At 43.9% G+C, this 20678-nt stretch overlaps 1 protein-coding gene across 1 annotated transcript in view; it reads left to right on the top strand.

Moving 5' to 3' along the window:
• The window catches only part of LOC139832376 (uncharacterized), a 45935-nt gene that overhangs the window by 4245 nt on the left and 21012 nt on the right, over nt 1-20678 (top strand). Inside the window, exons 4-8 of the mRNA XM_071822117.1 lie at nt 9606-10187; nt 10251-10434; nt 10807-10957; nt 11078-11151; nt 11258-11405. Coding sequence (XP_071678218.1) covers nt 9606-10187; nt 10251-10434; nt 10807-10957; nt 11078-11151; nt 11258-11405 — 1139 coding nt within the window. The remainder of the gene's footprint in view (nt 1-9605; nt 10188-10250; nt 10435-10806; nt 10958-11077; nt 11152-11257; nt 11406-20678) is intronic.

The raw sequence follows: 20678 nt of genomic DNA, 5'->3' as shown, positions 1-20678 counted from the left end.
TATATATTGCAAAAGTAGAGGATAGAAATTTAAAGGTAGCACTCAAGCAATTTACTTTGGAATGGCGGAGAAATACCATGTAGTAGGTAGGTATGGTGGACACAAATGGCATAGTGGTTGGCTTCAAGGATTTGGATGCATGAGAAGTATTCCCTCTCAGTACAAGGCTTAGGCTAGCAAGGTTGTTTGAAACAAACACAAGGATGAACCGGTGCAGCAAAACTCACATAAAAGACATATTGTAAACATTATAAGACTCTACACCGTCTTCCTTGTTGTTCAAACTCAATACTAGAAATTATCTAGACTTTAGAGAGACCAATTATGCAAACCAAATTTTAGCAAGATCTATGTATTTCTTCATTAATAGGTGCAAAGTATATGATGCAAGAGCTTAAACATGAGCACAACAATTGCCAAGTATCACATTATCCAGAACATTTTACCAATTACTACATGTAGCATTTCCCGATTCCAACCATATAACAAATTAACGAAGCAGTTTCAACCTTCGCCATGAAAATTAAAGGCTAAGAACACATGTGTTCCTATGAACCAGCGGAGCGTGTCTCTCTCCCACACAAGTATTTATTCAAACAAAAACAAAAACAAAAACAAGAAACATACAGACGCTCCAAGTAAAGCACATAAGATGTGACCGAATAAAAATATAGTTTCAAGAGAAGGAACCTGATAATTTGTCGATGAAGAAGGGGATGCCTTGGGCATCCCCAAGCTTAAATGCTTGAGTCTTCTTGAAATATGCAGGGATGAACCACCGAGGCATCCCCAAGCTTAGAGCTTTCACTCTTCTTGATCACATTGTATCATCCTCCTCTCTTGACCCTTGAAAACTTCCTTCACACCAAACTCGAAACAAACTCATTATAGGGTTAGTGCATAATCAAAAATTCACATGTTCAGAGGTGACACAATCATTCTTAACACTTCTGGACATTGCTCAAAGCTACTGGAAGTCAATGAAACAAAGAAATCCATCTCACATAGCAAAAGAAGCAATGCGAAATAAAAGGCAGAATCTGTCAAAACAGAACAGTCCGTAAAGACGAATTTTATTGAGGCACCAGACTTGCTCAAATTAAAATGCTCAAATTGAATGAAAGTTGCGTACATATCTGAGGATCACTCACGTAAATTGGCATAATTTTCTGAGTTACCTACAGAGAATTTTGCCCAGATTCGTGACAGCAAAGAAATCTGTTTCTGTGCAGTAATCCAAATCTAGTATCAATCTTGCTATCAAAGACTTTACTTGGCACAACAATGCAAGAAAACAAGATAAGGAGAGGTTGCTACAGTAGTAACAACTTCCAAGGCACAAATATAAAATAAAATTACTGTAGCAAAATAAACACATGGGTTATCTCCCAAGAAGTTCTTTCTTTATAGCCATTAAGATGGGCTCAGCAGTTTTAATGATGCACTCGCAAGAAATAGTATTTGAAGCAAAAGAGAGCATCAAGAAGCAAATTCAAAACACATTTAAGTCTAACATGCTTCCTATGCATAGGAATCTTGTAAATAAACAAGTTCATGAAGAGCAAAGTAACAAGCATAGGAAGATAAAACAAGTGTAGCTTCAAAAAATTTAGCATATAGAGAGGTGTTTTAGTAACATGAAAATTTCTACAACCATATTTTCCTCTCTCATAATAACTTTCAGTAGTATCATGAGCAAACTCAACAATATAACTATCACATAAAGCATTCTTATCATGAGTCTCATGCATAAAATTATTACTCTCCACATAAGCATAATCAATTTTATTAGTTGTAGTGGGAGCAAATTCAACAAAGTAGCTATCAAATATAGGAGGCATATTGTAATCATAATCAAATTTATCCTCCATAACAGGTGGTACCAAAAGACTACTATCATTATAATCATCATAAATAGGAGGCAAAGTATCATCAAAGTAAATTTTCTCCTCAATGCTTGGGGGACTAAAAAGATCATGCTCATCAAAACCAGCTTCCCCAAGCTTAGAATTTTCCATAGCATTAGCAACAATAGTGTTCAAAGCATTCATATTAATAACATTCCCATTAGCATGCATATAAAGTTCCATGGGTTTTAATTGTCTCTTCAAACACATCATGTCCTAATTCAAGATAAAGTTCATAAAGATCTCTCATATTTTTGTTGTTTTCCATTATGCCTAACTAGTGTAAACAAGAAACAAAAAGATGCAATTGCAGGATCTAAAGGAAATAGCTTCGAGCACAAACACAATGGCGCTAAAAGTTGTTACATCTGAACTGGAGTATGAGTGCCTTTTACCTTTCCTCCCCGCAACGGCGCCTTAAAAAGTACTTGATGTCTACGGGAGCTTCTATTCTTGTAGACAGTGTTGGGCCTCCAAGAGCAGAGGTTTGTAGAACAGCAGCAAGTTTCCCTTAAGTGGATCACCCAAGGTTTATCGATCTCAGGGAGGAAGAGGTCAAAGATATCCCTCTCATGCAACCCTGCAACCACAAAGCAAGAAGTCTCTTGTGTCCCCAACACACCTAATAGGTGCACTAGTTCGGCGAAGAGATAGTGAAATACAGGTGGTATGAATATATATGAGCAGTAGCAACAGCGCCAGAAAAGTGCTTTGCTGTCCAGGACTGGCGTGTGATTGATGGTGGTAATATTGCAGGCAGTACAGATACAGTAAAACAGTAAACAAGCAGTGATAGCAGTATTTAGGAACAAGGCTGCGGTGACCCAGCATACCACTGCATGTTGTAGTATACAAGTCGTTGATATGATCTTTGTGAAGGGACTTCTTCACAAATTGCCATATCCCTCAGAGTGGTACAACAGAAACATTGCAGGTCATAACACTCCATACTTTATTACAAACATTGTCTTAACAAGTTGGTATTCTCACAGGTCCTATGAGAACACCCTAAGATACTACTAAAGTACGATTACAACTTATACTAAAGATGAAAGAGCTCAACAGCTTATTTAGGTAAGCTCTACGCTGCTCGGCCCTATGATGCTAGGTATATCACTACTCCTCCACCTCCGTGTCATCTGGTCCGTAGACTATTCCATAATCTACGCCTTCCACTCCGCCGGTAAGATCAGGTTCTTCGTAGACCAGCTCGTAGCTTCCTTCTGGTGCTCCATCGTTGATGGCCTCCACTTCCGGATCACAGTCTAGCAAGGGTGTCGAAAGAAAGTGAGTACAGAGGTACTCAGCAAGTTCTAAAAGAGTAAAAAGGTGTTTGATGCACTAGCTACGACCATTGATCAGGAAATCGCAGGTCAATGCATGTTTTTGAAATCATTTCTTCAAAAGGTTGCTTTTATTATGAAAACTATGCCCGTCAGTCTTCACAGGTTGACTAGAACTTCACGGAGTTCCTTTCCTGCCGCGTCAGCCTCCTTCCGGAACAAGGAGTGACAGCCACAATTTGATACACTCTGCAGAGGTGCGTTACTTTTCCCACAAGAGATCTCACCCTTTTTGCCATCCGCAGGGACTTGCCCCCGTTCACACTTCCTTTGGTGTGAGGCCAGGTATAAAGATCCAAGCCCACACTGCCTTCTCCGCGACTGCAAACCCACCCTTTTGTCCAACCGTACACCTCCAGTAGACTTCCCCCGATAATACGGCTTTACTCATGGTGTACTCCGGACAATCCCTCATAGATCGTAGAGCTTATCATCACTAATGGATGGGGATTTAAAAGGATTTCCCAACCTATTGCGGCAGTGCCTCCAGCACCCCACCAGCTCTCCGATCCGTTGGCGTGCAGAAGGGAAAAGATACGGCTGGCTTCCCCAGAGCCATTATAGATCTCATGGTCAACGCGGTTTGTACGGCGCTAGAATCACTGGACGACATTGGTGATTAATCCTAGGGTGATATAACCCATTGCAATGGAACCTCCACCATATCAACACATACCATGGTTCCATTGCCAGCCACATAGTCATATTCATAGTTGGAAAGTAACATTTTATTTGCGATGCAGGAATGATAAGTATATAGCTTTGCATTAAAGTAGTTGAAAATAATCAAGTTGACATGAGCAAGGGTGAACTTGCCTGTGGACTGCGAGATAGTGCAGTTCAATGCAGTTGATGGAACCTGGACCTCGGGTTCTGTAAGAAGCATCATTGTCCGGTAAGGACAATGTTATAAAATCTAAATAATGCAATCATGGATGGATTATTTTATGTTGAATCCCTTTACCCCGTTGAGTTATTACAATTTAGGGTTGTATTTAAGATTTATGTCTTTGACGGTAATTTATAATTGATTTAAAAGTATTAATCATTGTAATTCACACAAAGTACAACAATTCAAAATAAAATTATTTTACTTTTTACCTTAGTCATTCCAAAAATAATTTGAAATTATAGAGTGACCTCTATAGTTTTTGGAATAAAAAGGAGTATAGTATTTTTCTGGGAAAAAATACCCTTTTTCAAAAGAAATGACTTGGAATAGTAGAATTTCATTTTGAAATGTTTGAAAATAAGTATTTGAACTTATTTGAGATTTTTCCTTGAATTTTAATTATAAGGAAATAATAATTTTTAAATTCCAAGTTATTATTTAAATTCTTAAAATTCATAATTTTGAATTTGTTTCTTATATTCCATTTCATATTTTATTCTTGTTAAGATTTATTTTTCATTCATTAATCCTATTTTTAATGAATTTTTAGGGTTGCATTTGATTTATTAAAATTTGGTAAAGTTCTGGCCTTTTATTAAATGTAAAAAGACCAAAATACCCCCCTGGACCCATATTGGGCCCATGGGACAGCCCACTAAGGCGTGCCCCATAGTGGCTCGGTGGAGCCGAACGGCCCACCGCTCTCACTCACTCGGCCCTCTCTCACGTTTCATTCCTAACCCTAATCTCTCTCGCGACGCTCTGGCGATGGCGTCGCCGCCATGGCCGCCGCCTCGCTCCGGCCATCGCCGTGCTCCTCCGTCGTAGCTACCTACCAAACCTGAACCGCCGCGTGAAGATCTATCGATCTATCCACGCAGTTTTCCCCTTCTCTTCCTCTCCTGGCGAATCGCCTCCGATCTGGATCTCGTGGAGAATCGCCTCGACGAACTCCGGCGAGATCTCGTCCTCGCCGACGATGGGTACGCGCCTGGGGTTGACCTGGCGCGGGTGCTGCTTGCAGTACTCGTGCCGTCGCCTCAGGTGCTTGCTACGGTGGTGCTGGTTCGTGTCTGGGTTCGCCGGCGTAACGTCGGCGCCTACCCTGGACTTGCAGCTGTTAGGGCCGCACGAGCACTGCCTCGCCATGCCCTAGCCTCTACTTCCAGGCGCAAGTAAGTGTTGCATCTCCACCTTCTCTTCTGTGCGCCTCCCCTTGTTACTGTTCTTCTTCCTCCTCATGCTATGTTGCTCTCTGGTGGTCCTGTGATCACGCAGAGCCATGCTATTGCTGCGCAATCTTCCTGTGCTTATGTCTACTGCAAGCTCATGGCCCAATTACCAGTTACTGGTACTGGCACATGCTGCTTTGCTTGCTATTCATGCTGTGATTGCTTCTCTGCTGCTCCTAGCCTGCTCTGTACTTGCCATGCTCTACTGTGCTTGCTCAACAGCTATCTATACCATGCTATGCTTGATTATGGCTTGCTTGTGCTTACTGGTAAATCATGCTTGCTTGTCTAGGTGTACTTGTGATGCATCTGTGACACTTGTGTGTGTGCCAGTGGTGCCTGTGATATACTTCAGTGCTTACCCTGCAAGCCAATGATCCATTGGATCATTCCTTGCTTGTTGGCTAACTTCTCTGGGTAGCTTGGCTTGCTATAATTGACCCATTTGATCAATTGATTGTCAGTGATAGCTTACTGGCTAATACTGTGGCTAAATGATTCAATTATCTTGTGATGCTGATGCTCAAGCATCACTGTGCTGTTGCTTACTTGTGCTGTTGCTCATCTTAGCTATCTAGACTTGCACTAGTGGCTATAGATTAACTGTGTTGCTTAATAGTATGCTACTGTCAGTGCTAAGCATAGATCTGTGATAAATTCATGCTTGTATTAATTAAATTATGATGAACTGCTTATGCAGTGATGATTAAATTACTTGCTTGTATATGAATGTGCTGTTCATGATTCTTTTACAAGCAAATAGAGTCTGAATCCATTTCTGGATAGTGATGTGATATATTTGGCTTTCTCTTAATTGGTGCTAAGTGTGTTGTGACCTCAGAAGCCTTGCTACTGACTGGCTGCTCACATGGTTGGTTGGATTTTGTTGGCTACTCATCTTTGCTTGCATATTTGGGAATCATAGCAACTATGAATGCCAATATGCTTGCCTGTGAAGAAATCTAGGGTTTCTGATGGTTGCATGCTTAGGACTTACTGTGTAGTCTTAGCTGCTAATCTTGGCCATCTACTGGTGCTATCTGTGCATGAGATCTTGCTAGTGTGTGCATCTGTGCATGATTTCTAGCTTCTGTGCACAAGATCTGTATCTGGATGCCTTTTTATTTTAGTGGCTTTTGACTGGCAGTAATCCTTGGTGAAAACCAAGTGATGATCTACCCATATGAGCATCTGCTCATCCCATGCTTAGTTCATGCATATGATGGATCAGATCCATTGGATCTGTCCAGGTATCTGGTATACCTTGTTCCAGCTCCTAGAAAGAAATGTTTTGTTGATGCAGACTTGGGTTTGTGTCACAACCCTTCACCTCCAGGTCTTGGATGATCTTCTCAGGTCACCATGATTTCTGGTGGTTGAGTGGTTGTGTGTGTTGGTTCTGTTCTTGCTCAAGAACTGGATGAACTGAGCTTGTTCTTGCTTCACCCTTACCTGGTGAATCCTTATCTGGTCGACTGGTTATTATTTCTAGGGTTTGTGTCCCTTTTATATGAACCCTGCTTCTGTCCTTGCATTGACACACAAGCCTGGCTTGCTTTGGTGACTAAGCTGATGCATGGCCTTGCTGTTGCTGCCCAGCACACTTGAGCTGTGTGCTCTCATATGCTGAAACTTGAGCCCCTGATGGTGCTCAGGTTTGGTCTGCTGCTGCCCTTATCTTGTGCTGTCCATGGTTTTGGACAAGCACAAGTGTGCATGACACTTGGTTCTGTCCAAACTGAATTCTTTGGCTAACACTAACATTCTGGCTAGTGTTGGTGTGTTATTTTGCAGGTTTATGAAGATGGACATGACCAGAAGATATTCTCCAAGTCATTTAGTCTAGGTTTTAGTTTAGGAACAATATTGTAATCTTCATTTTTATTTCTATTTATTATTCATCAATTCTTGTATCAAGAATATTGTAAAGACTTTGTAATCTGTGTTGTGATATCAATAAAGCCCAAGTTTTTGTTTATGAACTATTGCTTTATGTAATATTTATATTCTGGAATAAATATTGTATTCATTATTCACTTTGAAATTCAAAGTTGTTTGATTTCATAAGTTGTGTTTAAATTATGAATTCCATTTTTATATTGTTCAATGCTTATTGTTAAATGTATTAACACTTGTCAAATGAAATCAATTCCCCAAATCAACAAGATACAAAAGAGATCATGTCGAAATTTCCCTCACTCACATTGCCTAACCCTAAGTGCAAAATGAGAGAGAACCTCGATCCCTCTTAGGTTTAGTTGCAATAAGGCGCGAAAATTTCCCCCGTTTTGCAATGAAATGCACATCCCATTTTTAAATCTACCCTTCGTTGTTCCTATGTTCTGGGTTATTACAAAGGCCTAGGGATTATACTTTCACTAGTGGACACTCTCAACATTGATCACATAAATAAATAGATAGATGCTAGACTCTACACCCTCTTGTTGGATGATGAACACCATTGCGTAGGATTACACGAACCCTCAATGCCGGAGTTAACAAGCTCCACAATATTCAATGTTCATATTTAAATAACCTTAGAGTGCAAGATAGATCAACATAACCAAATAGATCACATCAATACCATCATAGTAATAGTTAACTTCACAATCTACAAGAGATCACGATCATAAACTACGCCAAGTACTACATGATGCACACACTGCCCACTTTACACCATACAGGAGGAATAGAATACTTTAATAACATCACTAGAGTAGCACATAGATGAATTATGATACAAAACTCATATTAATCTCAATCATGTAAAGCAGCTCATGAGATCATTGTATTGAAGTACATAGGAGAGAGATTAACCACATAGCTACCGGTACAGCCCCGAGCCTCGATGGAGAACTACTCCCTCCTCATGGGAGACAGCAGCGGTGATGAAGATGGCAGTGGTGTCGATGGAGAAGCCTTCCGGGGGCACTTCCCCGTCCCGGCGGCGTGCCGGAACAGAGACTCCTGTCCCCCAGATCTTGGCTTCACGATGGCGGCGGCTCTGGATGGTTTCTCGTACCGTGGCTTTCCGTATCGAGGTTTTAGGTCGAGGACCTTTATATAGGCGAAGAGGCGGAGTCGGAGGGGTGATGAGGCGGTGAGGGGGTATGGCGGCGCGGCCAGGGCTTGGGCCGCGCCAGCCACCCTCCTGGGGCCCCTGTGGCCCACCTCTGGTCCTTCCCAGGTGTTCTGGAAGCTTCGTGTATTTCTAAGATGCTGGGCGTTGATTTCGTCCGATTCCGAGAATATTTCCTTACTAAGATTTCTGAAACAAAAAACAGCAGAAAACAGCAACTGGCCCTTCGGCATCTCGTTAATAGGTTAGTTCCGGAAAATGCATAAATATGACATAAAGTATGCATAAAACATGTAGATATCATCAATAATGTGGCATGGAACATAAGAAATTATCGATACGTCGGAGACGTATCACCCCGCTCCTCTTTCTGTGGGAAAACATGCCTATTATGTAAGCTTCATCGATAATTTTTGTAAATTTACATGGATATATTTGCTCAAAAAGCGTTGTGATGTTTATCAAGCCTTTCTCAATTACCAACAATATGTTGAACGCAAGTTTGATAGGAAAATTGTTACTATGCAAACTGATTGGGGTGGTGAATATGAAAAATTAAATGGTTTCTTTCAGAAGGTTGGCATTACACATCATGTTTCTTGTCCTCATGCTCATCAGCAAAATGGTTCAGCTGAAAGAAAACACCGTAATATTGTTGAGGTTGGTCTTGCCTTACTTGCTAATGCCTTTATGCCTCTTAAGTTCTGGGATGAAGCTTTTCTTACAACCACTTTTCTTATCAATATTCTTCCTAGCAAATTCCTTGATTTTGAATCTCCAACTGAGCGTCTTCTTCATGTCACACCTAATTATGATGCTCTTCGCACTTTTGGTTGTGCTTGTTGGCTTAATCTTCGTCCCTACAATAAACGCAAACTCGCTTTTCGTTCAAAACAATGTGTTTTTCTTGGCTATAGTCCTCTTCACAAGGGTGTCAAATGTCTTGATATATCCACTGGACGTGTCTATATTTCTCGAGATGTTGTCTTTAATGGGAATGTCTTCCCTTTTGCTGCACTACATCCCAATGCTGGTGCTCATCTCAAACAGGATATCTTGCTTCTTCCATCCACCACAATCCCTTCCCAAGAGGATGATGCTAATTTTGATGACCCTATTGTGCCTATTGTGTCTTGTACTAATGTGTTGCAGGATGGAGAAGCAGCAGAAAAAACTGTGCTGAAAACGGAGTTCAAAATCGTCCAGAAACTTCAGAAAACCTATTATCATCACATGTGGCAGAAGATGACGAAACTCGTTCAGAGAACGAGGAGGAACATTCTTCTGCTCTGTCAGATCCCGAGGCAGATGACTCCGAGGAGATCTTGTCTGATCCCGAGGTGGATCCCAGTCCTGCTCCTCCTGACGCCAGTCTGCAGCGCTTTGGGTCGCCCGCCCCGCACGCCGCGTCCACGCGCACTGCCTGCTTCGCGCCAGACGACCACGCCTCGCCCACGCGCGCTGCCCGCTCCGCGCCAGACGACCACGCCCCTGATGCGGCCACGCGTCAGCAGCCGAGTAGCTCGATGGGGCCTCACATGCATGGTTCCCCTGCGGATTCTGGTGCGCAGTCCGCTGGCCAGGGAGGATCTTCTACATCTTCTAGCGCTGCACATGATTCTGTGGGCAGTCCAGGCGTGTCTTCTGATAATTCACTGCCATCCTCGCCAGTGCAATCTGCACCACCAGTGCAGCCTACACCGCTATCACCTATTCGCACCCGGCTCCAACGAGGTATAAAAAATCCAAAGAAATATACTGATGGTACAATTTGCTATGGCATGTTTACTTCCACAGGTGAACAGTGTACACTGACAGAAGCTTTAGGTGATGAAAATTGGTGCAATGATATGAATGAAGGGTACAAGGCATTGATGGACAATAAAACCTGGCATCTTGTTCTTCCAAGTAGAAACAAGAATCTAATTGACTGCAAATGGGTGTATCGCATAAAGAAGAAGGCAGATGGTACAATTGATAGGTATAAAGCACGGTTGGTTCCGAAAGGTTTTAAACAAAGATATGGTATTGATTATGAAGATACATTCAGTCCAGTGGTTAAAATTGCTACTATCAGAACTGTTCTGGCTCTTTCTGTTTTTAGAGGTTGGAGTCTAGGGCAGCTAGATGTCAAGAACGCGTTCCTTCATGGTGTTCTGGAAGAGGAAGTATATATGAGACAACCTCCAGGTTTTGAAGATCCTAATGTTCCTAATTATATTTGCAAACTTGATAAAGCTTTATATGGACTGAAGCAAGCTCCTAGAGCCCGGTATTCTAGGCTCAGCTCAAAGCTATGTGACCTTGGTTTCATACCTTCGAAGGCTGACACCTCGTTGTTTCTCTTCAACAGAGCAAGTATTACTATATTTGTCCTGATATATGTTGATGATATCATAGTAACAAACTCCTTTGATCATGCTATTTCTGCTTTGCTTCAAGATCTTAATAAGAACTTTGCTATCAAGGATTTTGGAGATTTGCACTACTTTCTTGGCATTGAGGTAACAAGGATGCGTAATGACCTATTGTTGACACAGGAAAAATATGCTAATGATTTGCTTCATAAGGTCGGCATGCAAGGTTGTAAGTCAGCTCCAACACCTCTGTCCTCTACTGAACAGTTATCTCTTACAGATGGTACACCTCTGGGATCTGATGATAGCACTCAGTATAGAAGTATTGTTGGAGGCTTGCAGTATTTAACTCTGACACGACCAGATTTGGCATACTCAGTTAATAAGGTGTGTCAGTTCTTCATGCCCTACTACAGAACATTGGACAGCTGTGAAACGTATTCTCAGATATGTGAAAGACACTGTGAATACTGGGATTACCTTTGTCAAGTCCTCCTCCACCTTTCTTAGTGCCTTTTCAGATGCAGACTGGGCAGGTTCTATTGATGATAGAAGGTCTACAGGAGGTTTTGCTATATTTATTGGACCAAATTTGGTATCTTGGAGTGCTAGAAAACAAGCTACGGTATCCAGGTCGAGTACTGAAGCTGAATATAAATCTTTAGCAAATGCCACAGCCGAGATGATATGGGTTGAAGCTCTTCTTAGAGAACTTGGAGTAAAATTGAAAGAAAAACCATGCCTTTGGTGTGACAATTTGGGTGCTACCTATTTGTCTGCAAATCCAGTGTTTCATGCTCGTACTAAGCATATTGAGATCGATTTTCATTTTGTGAGAGAACGAGTTGCAAGGAACTTGCTAAATATCAGATTTATCTCAAGTAAAGATCAGGTTGCAGATGGTTTTACAAAGGCTCTTCCAATCAAGAAGTTAGAGGAGTTTAAGCGTAATCTCAACCTTTCTAAAGGTTTAGATTAAGGGGGAGTGTTAAACATATATTATATGGTTTAGATTGTAGGTATGGAGGAGTCCTCCACCCTACCGGTTTCTCTCTCTCTCCCGTATCTCTCTTGTTCTCCTTGTAACAACCGACTTTGTGCCATATAAATCAACACGTAACCGTGCAGGTAAAAGCACGTTCCACGCTACGACTTTAACAGTGCACAACCCAATTAATCTGAATGGCACCACGACAAACAATGCCCAAAGTTATCTACATCTAGATACATCTAAATTCTAATATATTTTAGATAAAAATATTGAGAAAGAGGGAGTAGCAAATTGTATCTGTAGTACATATGAAACCAACACACGGTCACCTGTTGACATATGAATGCAAAAGAACAGTCTTGGAACACGGACGGGGAGGGTCTAGAACCGACCTTGAATTGTAGTGATTTGCTTACTCCTCCCCGTTGTTCTTTTATATCCAGATCAACCAACTCGGTCGCGATTGTAGCCTTCGACATGTAATTCTTCTGTTGTTAGGAGGGAAGAGAGAGAGCAGTCAGCCGTCGAGATCTACGACGTGCACACAACCTGCAAACACGTTGGCTACAACTGCTGCTATGGGTTGATCATCTGGACAAAAGAACACAAATCAGTACAGCCGAGACAATCAGCCGTCTAGATCTACAACATGCACTACCTGAAAACGCTGCGAAGAGTTTAATCGGTCTGGACAAAATAAGAACACCCAAATCGTGTCAAGAGAGAAAGCAATCTGCTATGGAGATCTACAAAATAAAAAAAAATCGTGTCAAGAGAGAACAATCAGCTATCAAGATCTACTTTTGTGCAACCGCGATCTGGACAAAGGAAGAAAAATCATTTTGTGCAACCGCGAAAGAGAGAGAGAGAGTTGTTATCCTGATATAAATGGAGCCGTGAAAGTTTTTTTTTTAAAGTTTTTTTATGGTAGGTAATATTCTTAGGGCTTATCAATTTCGTATATCTAAACTTTGGTATGTGTGTCTCCTATTTTTCTTTCTTGAACGGTCTCTCCTTTTACTTTCCGTGCGTAATCTGATCCATTTGTTATATAATGTCTAATCTCCACCACTGGTTATTTGTTGTTTTAATAGATATAATAATAGATCTGCACTCTGGCATGCAGCATCGGTTTATGCAGAAGCCGAACCCCTTCACGGCCACGTCCTACGCTGTGGAAGAGTGCGATGCCGCCCTTTTCATGATTTGCTGCTGTGGCAATTTACACAAAAATAATCTTTTTCGGGATCGCACGAATGATCCTGCAGTTTCTCTAACCTTTTTTGTGGCGCTCGTAGGAGCAGCACCATACATCCTATCATACGTGCCGAGCGCGTCATCGACCAGCCCACGTGGTAGTGCTGTGTTGCACCGCTCCCACGGACGCCACACATCCACTTATGTCTGGCGTCCCGAGCCACCGTACACTGGTGGAAAAAAGGGCTTTGGTCGCGGTTGGCAACTGCCATTAGTCGCGGTGGCACAACCGCGACCAAAGCAGCGCGACTAAAGGCCCCCCCCTTTAGTCGCGGTTCCTTACGAACCGCGACTAAAGGCCCGTCCACGTGGGCCGCAGGCGAGCGCCAGGGCGGAGGACCTTTAGTCGCGGTTCTTCTGGCCAACCGCGACTAAAGGCCTCCGCAGGGTTTAGGGTTTTAGCCCCCCTCCCCCTAAATCTGGTTTCTTTTTAATTTGTATTGTTTTATTTCTTTTGGGTTTTAATTTTGAAGGAGTTTCACATATTCTACGGTACTGTATACATACATGCATATGAATGTACAATTTCAAACAAATTTGAAATTAGAACCAAAAAGAATTCAAGAGGAATATACAATATATATTCAATATCGGATGACCATATACAATATATATTCAATATCGGATGACCATATACAATTTTGAACAAGTTAGTTACAAATTCTGGTGCATATAAAGTTCTACGTCATCGTAATAGTGTTCTCCTCTAGGATCGATGACTTCCCTCGCCAACCATCCAGCTAGTTCCTCTTGAAGTGGTCGGAAGCGAGCTTCTGGACTAAGCGTCTTCCGGAGGTTATTCCTCAGGATGTTGTTCTCACACGTCTGGTCCCGCTCATTGCAGTATCTCCGGATCCTCTCACAAACATAGTATCCACATAGATTGGTCCCCGGTGGCTGAATATCCCCAGTCGTCCGCACTGCCATTTTAAAATGTAGCTCTTTTTTGAATTCACCGACCTTGGTATCTACGAACCGTCTCCAAACCCTACGAGGCAAAGAAAATTAAATAAACAAGAGAGTTATTAATTAGTTACTTGATATTAGGAAATGATGAACGAAATAGGCCGATCGATATAGAGCGCAAATGAATGAAAATAATTACTTTTGCATCATTTTTCTCATGTCGCCCCAAAGCGCCGGATCCATATTCAGAGAGTCGTGGACGAGAACTGAGGAGGTCTGAACTTTAATTACCATAAGAATCCAAAGTGGAACCTGCGGACCCGATACATGCACACACAAGCATAACTCATCGATTAGCCACATACCATGCATGGAGTAAACAAAAGAGAATGTGCTCAAGACAGAAACACTCACCCAAAATGGTAAGGAAATAGAATATCACTTTTCTGTTGCTGTTTTCTAATAAACCGCCACAGGTCATCCTCCACGTCGGCGGGGTGGTGTTCTAACACATATGAATTAACGATTTGTGGGTCAATGAACCCAACATCATGGATGTTCCTTATTCGCATTTCCCGCTTCTTCATTCTGCATAATAGCGTACACAACAAGATAGTTAGGACAGTGCAGGCAATGAACGAGATGGGGTAGAAATTAATAAATCACTTACAGAACGTAGCAACTGATGATAGATTTGTCGAGGTCGCGCAGATTGAACAGCTGGAACAATTCACTCAGATGAATTTGTACCCAGTAATGTTTGAAGTGATGCTCATATCTAACTTCCGCATAGATATACTCTTTGGCATTTTTATGTTTTATGTAACCCTTGTACCAATTTAGCAGACCTTTCATTTGTCGAGGTAGATCCTCTTCCTGCGCAGGCTCGACGAGAGGGCCATTCTTCACATATGTAAATACTACGTCCTTCATTGGCGCCTCATCAAGGCCTAGCAGTGCACGAAGAGTGATACCTAACTCGGCCGCTTGTTCTCTCGGCACTCGTTACGGTCAATCCACAAGCCGCAGCCTGCTATGATATCGGGGGCATCCGGATCGGCGGCTTGCACTATGAGCGGGGCGATCGATTGTTTACTTTGTTCCCCGAGCTGGGCAACTTCTTTCCCCCTTTCTAATTTTGACTCGGCCTCGTCCTCCAAGGCTTTCTTCTCCGCCAACTCTTGGTTCCTCTTGAACGCGAGTGCTTGCCTACGAAGTTCACGTAAATAGTCGTCAGGCAGATTCTTCGCGGCTTGGGACGGTGTGTTCAAAAATGACTTAGCCCATCGCTTTTGCTTGTCGAATATACCGGCTTGGGCTCGCCTCTCTCTTTCTTCTTGCACTCCTCCTTCCATTTCTCATGCCGAGCAGCCACGGCCGCTGCATTTTCCTCGACACTAAGTTCCCAAGGCCTCGGGATGAGAGGCTTCGTGATGGCTCGGTATCTTTGTTTTCTTAGGTACATAAGGGTCCGGGTTAATAACCCAGGACTGCTTCGCTTCTTCGCCGTAGGTGGATTGGGGGCGGTGTCCGCTGATCACCCGCCGGACGAGGACTAGGGGGCGGCGTCTGCTTACCCGCCGGACGAGGACTGGGGGGCGGCGTCGGCTGACGTGAAGGAGGTGTATTAGGTGAAGCACCACCACCACCGCCGCCACCGCCACCGTCACCGCCACCGCCACCGCCACCACCACCACCGTAGGGGGGTGGACTTGTTGGCGCCTCGCCTGGAAACTTGATAAACTTCTTCTCGCCATAGAATGAATCGGCGCTTGACATCTCCAAGTCTTTTCACCCCTTCAGGTGTAGCAATGTCAATGTCCAGGTCCTCAAACCCTTGGACTATCTCCTCCACCGTCACATGAGCATAGCCATCTTGAATGGGGTTGTTGTGGTGGAGTGCTCCAGGTGGCAAAGCACTGCCGATGGCTACCTTCATGGACATGTTCCCGATAGGATAATACAGATGACATGCTTTCATCTCCTTTATATCGTCCACGGGGTAGCGAGGAGGCTCTGGTGCAGTAATTTCGACCACCAGAGGCTCCGGTGCAGTAATTTCGATCGTCGGTGCACCAGCCGGTGAGGCCTCCGTGGAAGCCACGCTGCTTCTTCTCCGCTGCTGGCTTCCGAGATCCATTGGATGATCTTCAGCATGCTGCGCCCGAGCTGCATCTCTTTCGGCGACGTGTACACTGACGGTTGTCTTGATCACAGCCATTTCCGGTACCAACTTCGCCACACAACATCTGCATCCCGATCCATCTTTCTCTTACGGCTTCCGTAACCGTACGTGGTCATCGTTCTGGGGTAACCCTATGTTCCACGGAATGGGCTCCATGGCTCGTATCCGTCCTCCGTGTTCAGGGATTCCCGAGGGCTTTTGTCGGGCGTCGTTCTCTCCGTTGAACCTGATCCTCCCCTCTTGAGCCTCCCTCATTGCCTCAATAAGCTTTTGGGTGGGTGTAATTATTTTGCCCCGATAAACACACTCCCTCGTCTCCGGGTTCAGCGATCCCCCATGCCCGTACCACCAGCTTTTGGCCCTTGGGTCCCATCCCTCCGTACTCCGGACGGATTCCTCGCGCCCTCAGCTCGTTCTCCATCTTCTCCCACTTAGGCTGCCAAAAGCGATACCCTCCTGGCCCCATTTTATGATTGTACTCCTTCTTGGCCGCATTTTCCTTATTTTTTCGATAGTTCAAGGAACTGCTCCGATTTCTTTTGCTTCACAAATTCTGGCCAATCATGTTGCAGTTTCTCATATTGTCCTTTGAAATCCGGAGTCTTGCCCTGGTTGACAAAGTCATGGGCTAGATTTTGCTTGTATTTCCGGAATGCGTTGGCCATCCTAGAAAGAGCGAACTGTTTGACTAGCTTGCGCCTCTTCTTGTTTTCCGCAATCTTGTTACCCTCCTCATCGTATTTGCGGTATTCCGGAGGTAGAACGAAATGTTCCATAAGCTTGTTGAAGCAATCTTTTTTTTCTCTCTTATCGACAAAAGTGAAACCAACACGTGCCTTCTTTGGCTCATTCCACTCCTGGCGGGTGATCGAGACGTTGTCTCTAACAACGGCTCCGCATTGGCTGACAAACTTGGTGGCGTTCTTGCTGGGCTCCAGCGGCCTGCCGGTTGCTTCGTCGACAACATCGATGGTGCATGTTTCTCCTGCTTTCATCGTCTTGGTTGCGCCACGCTTTGACGACGTACTCGATTTTTTCGACGATCCGGCCGAGGGCTAAAATAAGAAAGAGAGTCGCGCGCGTTAGTACACACACATTTATTCAAATCAGTTAGTTGTATCACCAGACGCTCAATATGTATATATATATACCTCGGCGCCGGAGGTGGTTGCTACTTCCAATTGAAGATCGTCGTTTATCGACGTTTCTTCGGCATCATCTGCTTGCTGACGGCGCCCTTCATCTTCACACTCAAGGTTCAGATAAGAAGAGATATCATCTTCTTCTTCTCCGGTCGGCACATATGGAATATCGCCTTTTATGATGCCGAACATATGGTCTTCAGCATCCGGATCATAGTTGTCCAGAATCGGGTCAGCTCTATCGTCCGCCATATGTCAGTCCTGAAAACATGTAGTAAAAACAAATTAATTGTGTATATGCATTATCACATCTCTTCTACATATAATTAAACAGAGAGGGCGACGAGCGGGAGGTGAGAGGGGGGACGCGTGTTATATGCGGACGATCGACCTCGCAATGACCGCGTGGCGGTGGCGAACCGGTGGCGAAAGGGCGCGGCGGTGGCGGTGCCGACGACACATAACCCTCGCCGCCCTCTCGATCCCAAACACCGCGCGTCTACGGAGGGGGCGACGCGCGCTGCCGGCCCCCACCGTATACGCGCGGTGGTAGCTGGTCACCGCGGAAGCGCGTTCCCATGCCGAGGTGGGCGCCGTCGGTGGGGAAGGAGGACGTACGGGGAAGAAAAGTCGACGAGCACGGGATTTTTCATAAATTTGACTTAGTTAAAATTTAGTTCTTTTTACACAATTTTTTTTAAGTCAAATTGTAGTTCTTCTTTTACACAAACTTTAAACTTAAATTTTACACTATTTTTAAGTTGCAATATACTTAAAACTATTTTTCATTTAAAGTTACAATATTTTTAAGTTGAATAAAAATTTGAAGTTACAAATTACTTAAAACTATTTTTCATTTAAGTTACAATTTGTAAGTTACAAATTTTGAAGTTTTAATTTTTAAGTACTATTTTTTGTTAAGTATTTTTTTGTTAAGTACTTAGTTACAAATTAAAAAAAAACAAAAAAAAAAAGTGGGATGGCTAGGCGCCCGGCCCTTTCTCTCTCTCCTCACTCTCTCGTTCTCTCCGTTTTCGCAGACACACGGCCGGCGGCGCGGCGAGGGCACACGGCCGGCGGCGGCGATCTGAGACGGCGGCACGGCAGCGGCGGCGGCGATCTGAGATGAGTCCTTACGCTCTCTCGCCGTCGCCTCGGCGGCGGCGATCTCTCGTGGCGGCGGCGGGCGCGGCACCGGCCGGCCAGCGCGCGCGGCGACGACGAGGATCGAGCGCGGCGACGGTTGACGACGACGAGGATCGAGGACGGCGGGCGACGGTCGGCCGGGCAGCCTGGCGGCGGAGAAGATCGAGCGCGCGGCGAGCAGACGAGCGGGCGAGGAAGAAGAACTGTTGCGCCCGCGCCGCCCCGCGGGTATTTAAAGGGAGGCGATTTAGTCGCGGTTGGTGTGGCCAACCGCGACTAAATCCCTTTTTTCGCCCGTTTTTTCGGTTCCCGCGGAAATGAGCTTTAGTCGCGGTTGGCCAGGCCAACCGCGACTAAAGGCCTATTTCGAAATTTTTCCTATTTGTAAATGTTATAAATACAAAATAATATATCAACAAATTTAGAAAAATAAAACTAATTCATTTCTAAATGTGAAAAATATAAATAATATATCAACAAATTTAGAAAAACAAAACTAATTCATTTCTAAATGTGAAAAATACAAAATAATATATCAACAAATTTAGAAAAATAAAACTAATTCATTTCTAAATGTGAAAAATACAAATAATATATCAAAAAAATTAGAAAAATAAAACTAATTCATTTAAAAATCTTAAAAATACAAATAATATATCAAAAAATTCAGAAAAATAAAACTAATTCATTTCTAAATGTGAAAAATACAAATAATATATCAAAAAAATTAGAAAAATAAAACTAATTCATTTAAAAATCTTAAAAATACAAATAATATATCAAAAAATTCAGAAAAATAAAACTAATTCATTTCTTCACCGTCTTCCCTCCTCTTTCTTCCCGCCAATTTCTTCCCGCCTCTTTCTTCCCGCCTCTTTCTTCCCGCCTCTTTCTTCCCGCCTCTTTCTTCCCGCCACTTTCTTCCCGCCTCCTGTCTTCCCGCTCCCATTTCTCCCGCCATTTCTCACTACATATATGTTGCCCGGCTTGGCCAGCATTATCACATCTCTACAATCTCTCATCACTCTCTCATGGCTTCCACCGCACCCACTCTAACCTACCAGCAGGTGGAGGAGCTTTGCGCCTCGAACTACCCTTGCCCACCGGGCTACCGCGTCCCTGCCGGCTGGAGCCTAAGCACCGGCGGCATGCCGGTCCCTCCCATCCCTCAAGGTACTGCGCGCCGGGCGGCCATCACGAACCACTACTACCTCGACCTCACGCCGGAGCAGCGGATGAATCCCCGCTGGCATCCCGATAACCAGCATACTTGGGACGCCTTCTTCATCAATCGGCGTGAGAGGGCGCTCGCGTGGTCTGAGGAGGACGGTCTGCCTCCTGGAAACTTCCACGAGGCCGGCCGTCGGCTATGGTGGTACGGCCGGACTCTGCAGAGCGTCATGGACTACATCACGGCCGGCGATATCCCCCGCCTGCGCTACCCTCAGTTCGAGCCACGAGCGCCGCCCGACGACAGCGACGATAGCAGCGACGACGACGCCGGCAACTTAGAAGGCGACGACTACCAGTACAACGGCAGCGGCTATGAAGACTACGAGTATGCATATTATACGCCTAGGCAGGAGTATGACTAAATCACTCCAAATTTCATGTATGCAGGAGTATGACTTAGTCACTCCAAATTTCCTGTACGCAGGAGTATGACTTAGTCACTCCAAATTTCATGTATGCAGGAGTATGACTTAGTCACTCCAAATTTCATGTATGCAGGAGTATGACTTAGTCACTCCAAATTTCCTGTATGCAGGAGTATGACTGAATCACTCCAAATTTCATGTATCATCAGTGCTATCTCGAGTCAATTGAATCATTCGAAAATGGACACCAAACACATCACGGGTAATATAATTCACATGATTCATTCAACAAAGTTTGGTACAATAAATTATTACACATCATTTCTTCCCTTGTGTCCCTGCTTGCTTACGATTGTGCCGTATCCATGGAGCATCCTCATCATTTAACTTAATGCTTGGGTCGGTGTTCACTTTGAAGGGCGGAATTTCAGCAAACATATTATAATCTTCTGACATGTCTGTCTTGTCCTCCACTCCCACGATGTTTCTTTTCCCTGAAAGAACAATGTGGCGCTTTGGATCATCGCATGATGTACTGATCGTTTTCTTATCTTTCCGTTTTCTCGGTTTGCTACTCATGTCCTTCACATAGAAAACCTGAGCGACATCTTTCGCTAGGACGAATGGTTCGTCAAGGTAACCA

Source organism: Lolium perenne, chromosome 6 (assembly GCF_019359855.2).
Source record: "Lolium perenne isolate Kyuss_39 chromosome 6, Kyuss_2.0, whole genome shotgun sequence".
Classification (NCBI taxonomy): Eukaryota; Viridiplantae; Streptophyta; class Magnoliopsida; order Poales; family Poaceae; genus Lolium; species Lolium perenne.
The sequence above is the reverse complement of the archived record's forward strand: the minus strand, read 5'-3'. Positions and strand labels throughout refer to the sequence as shown.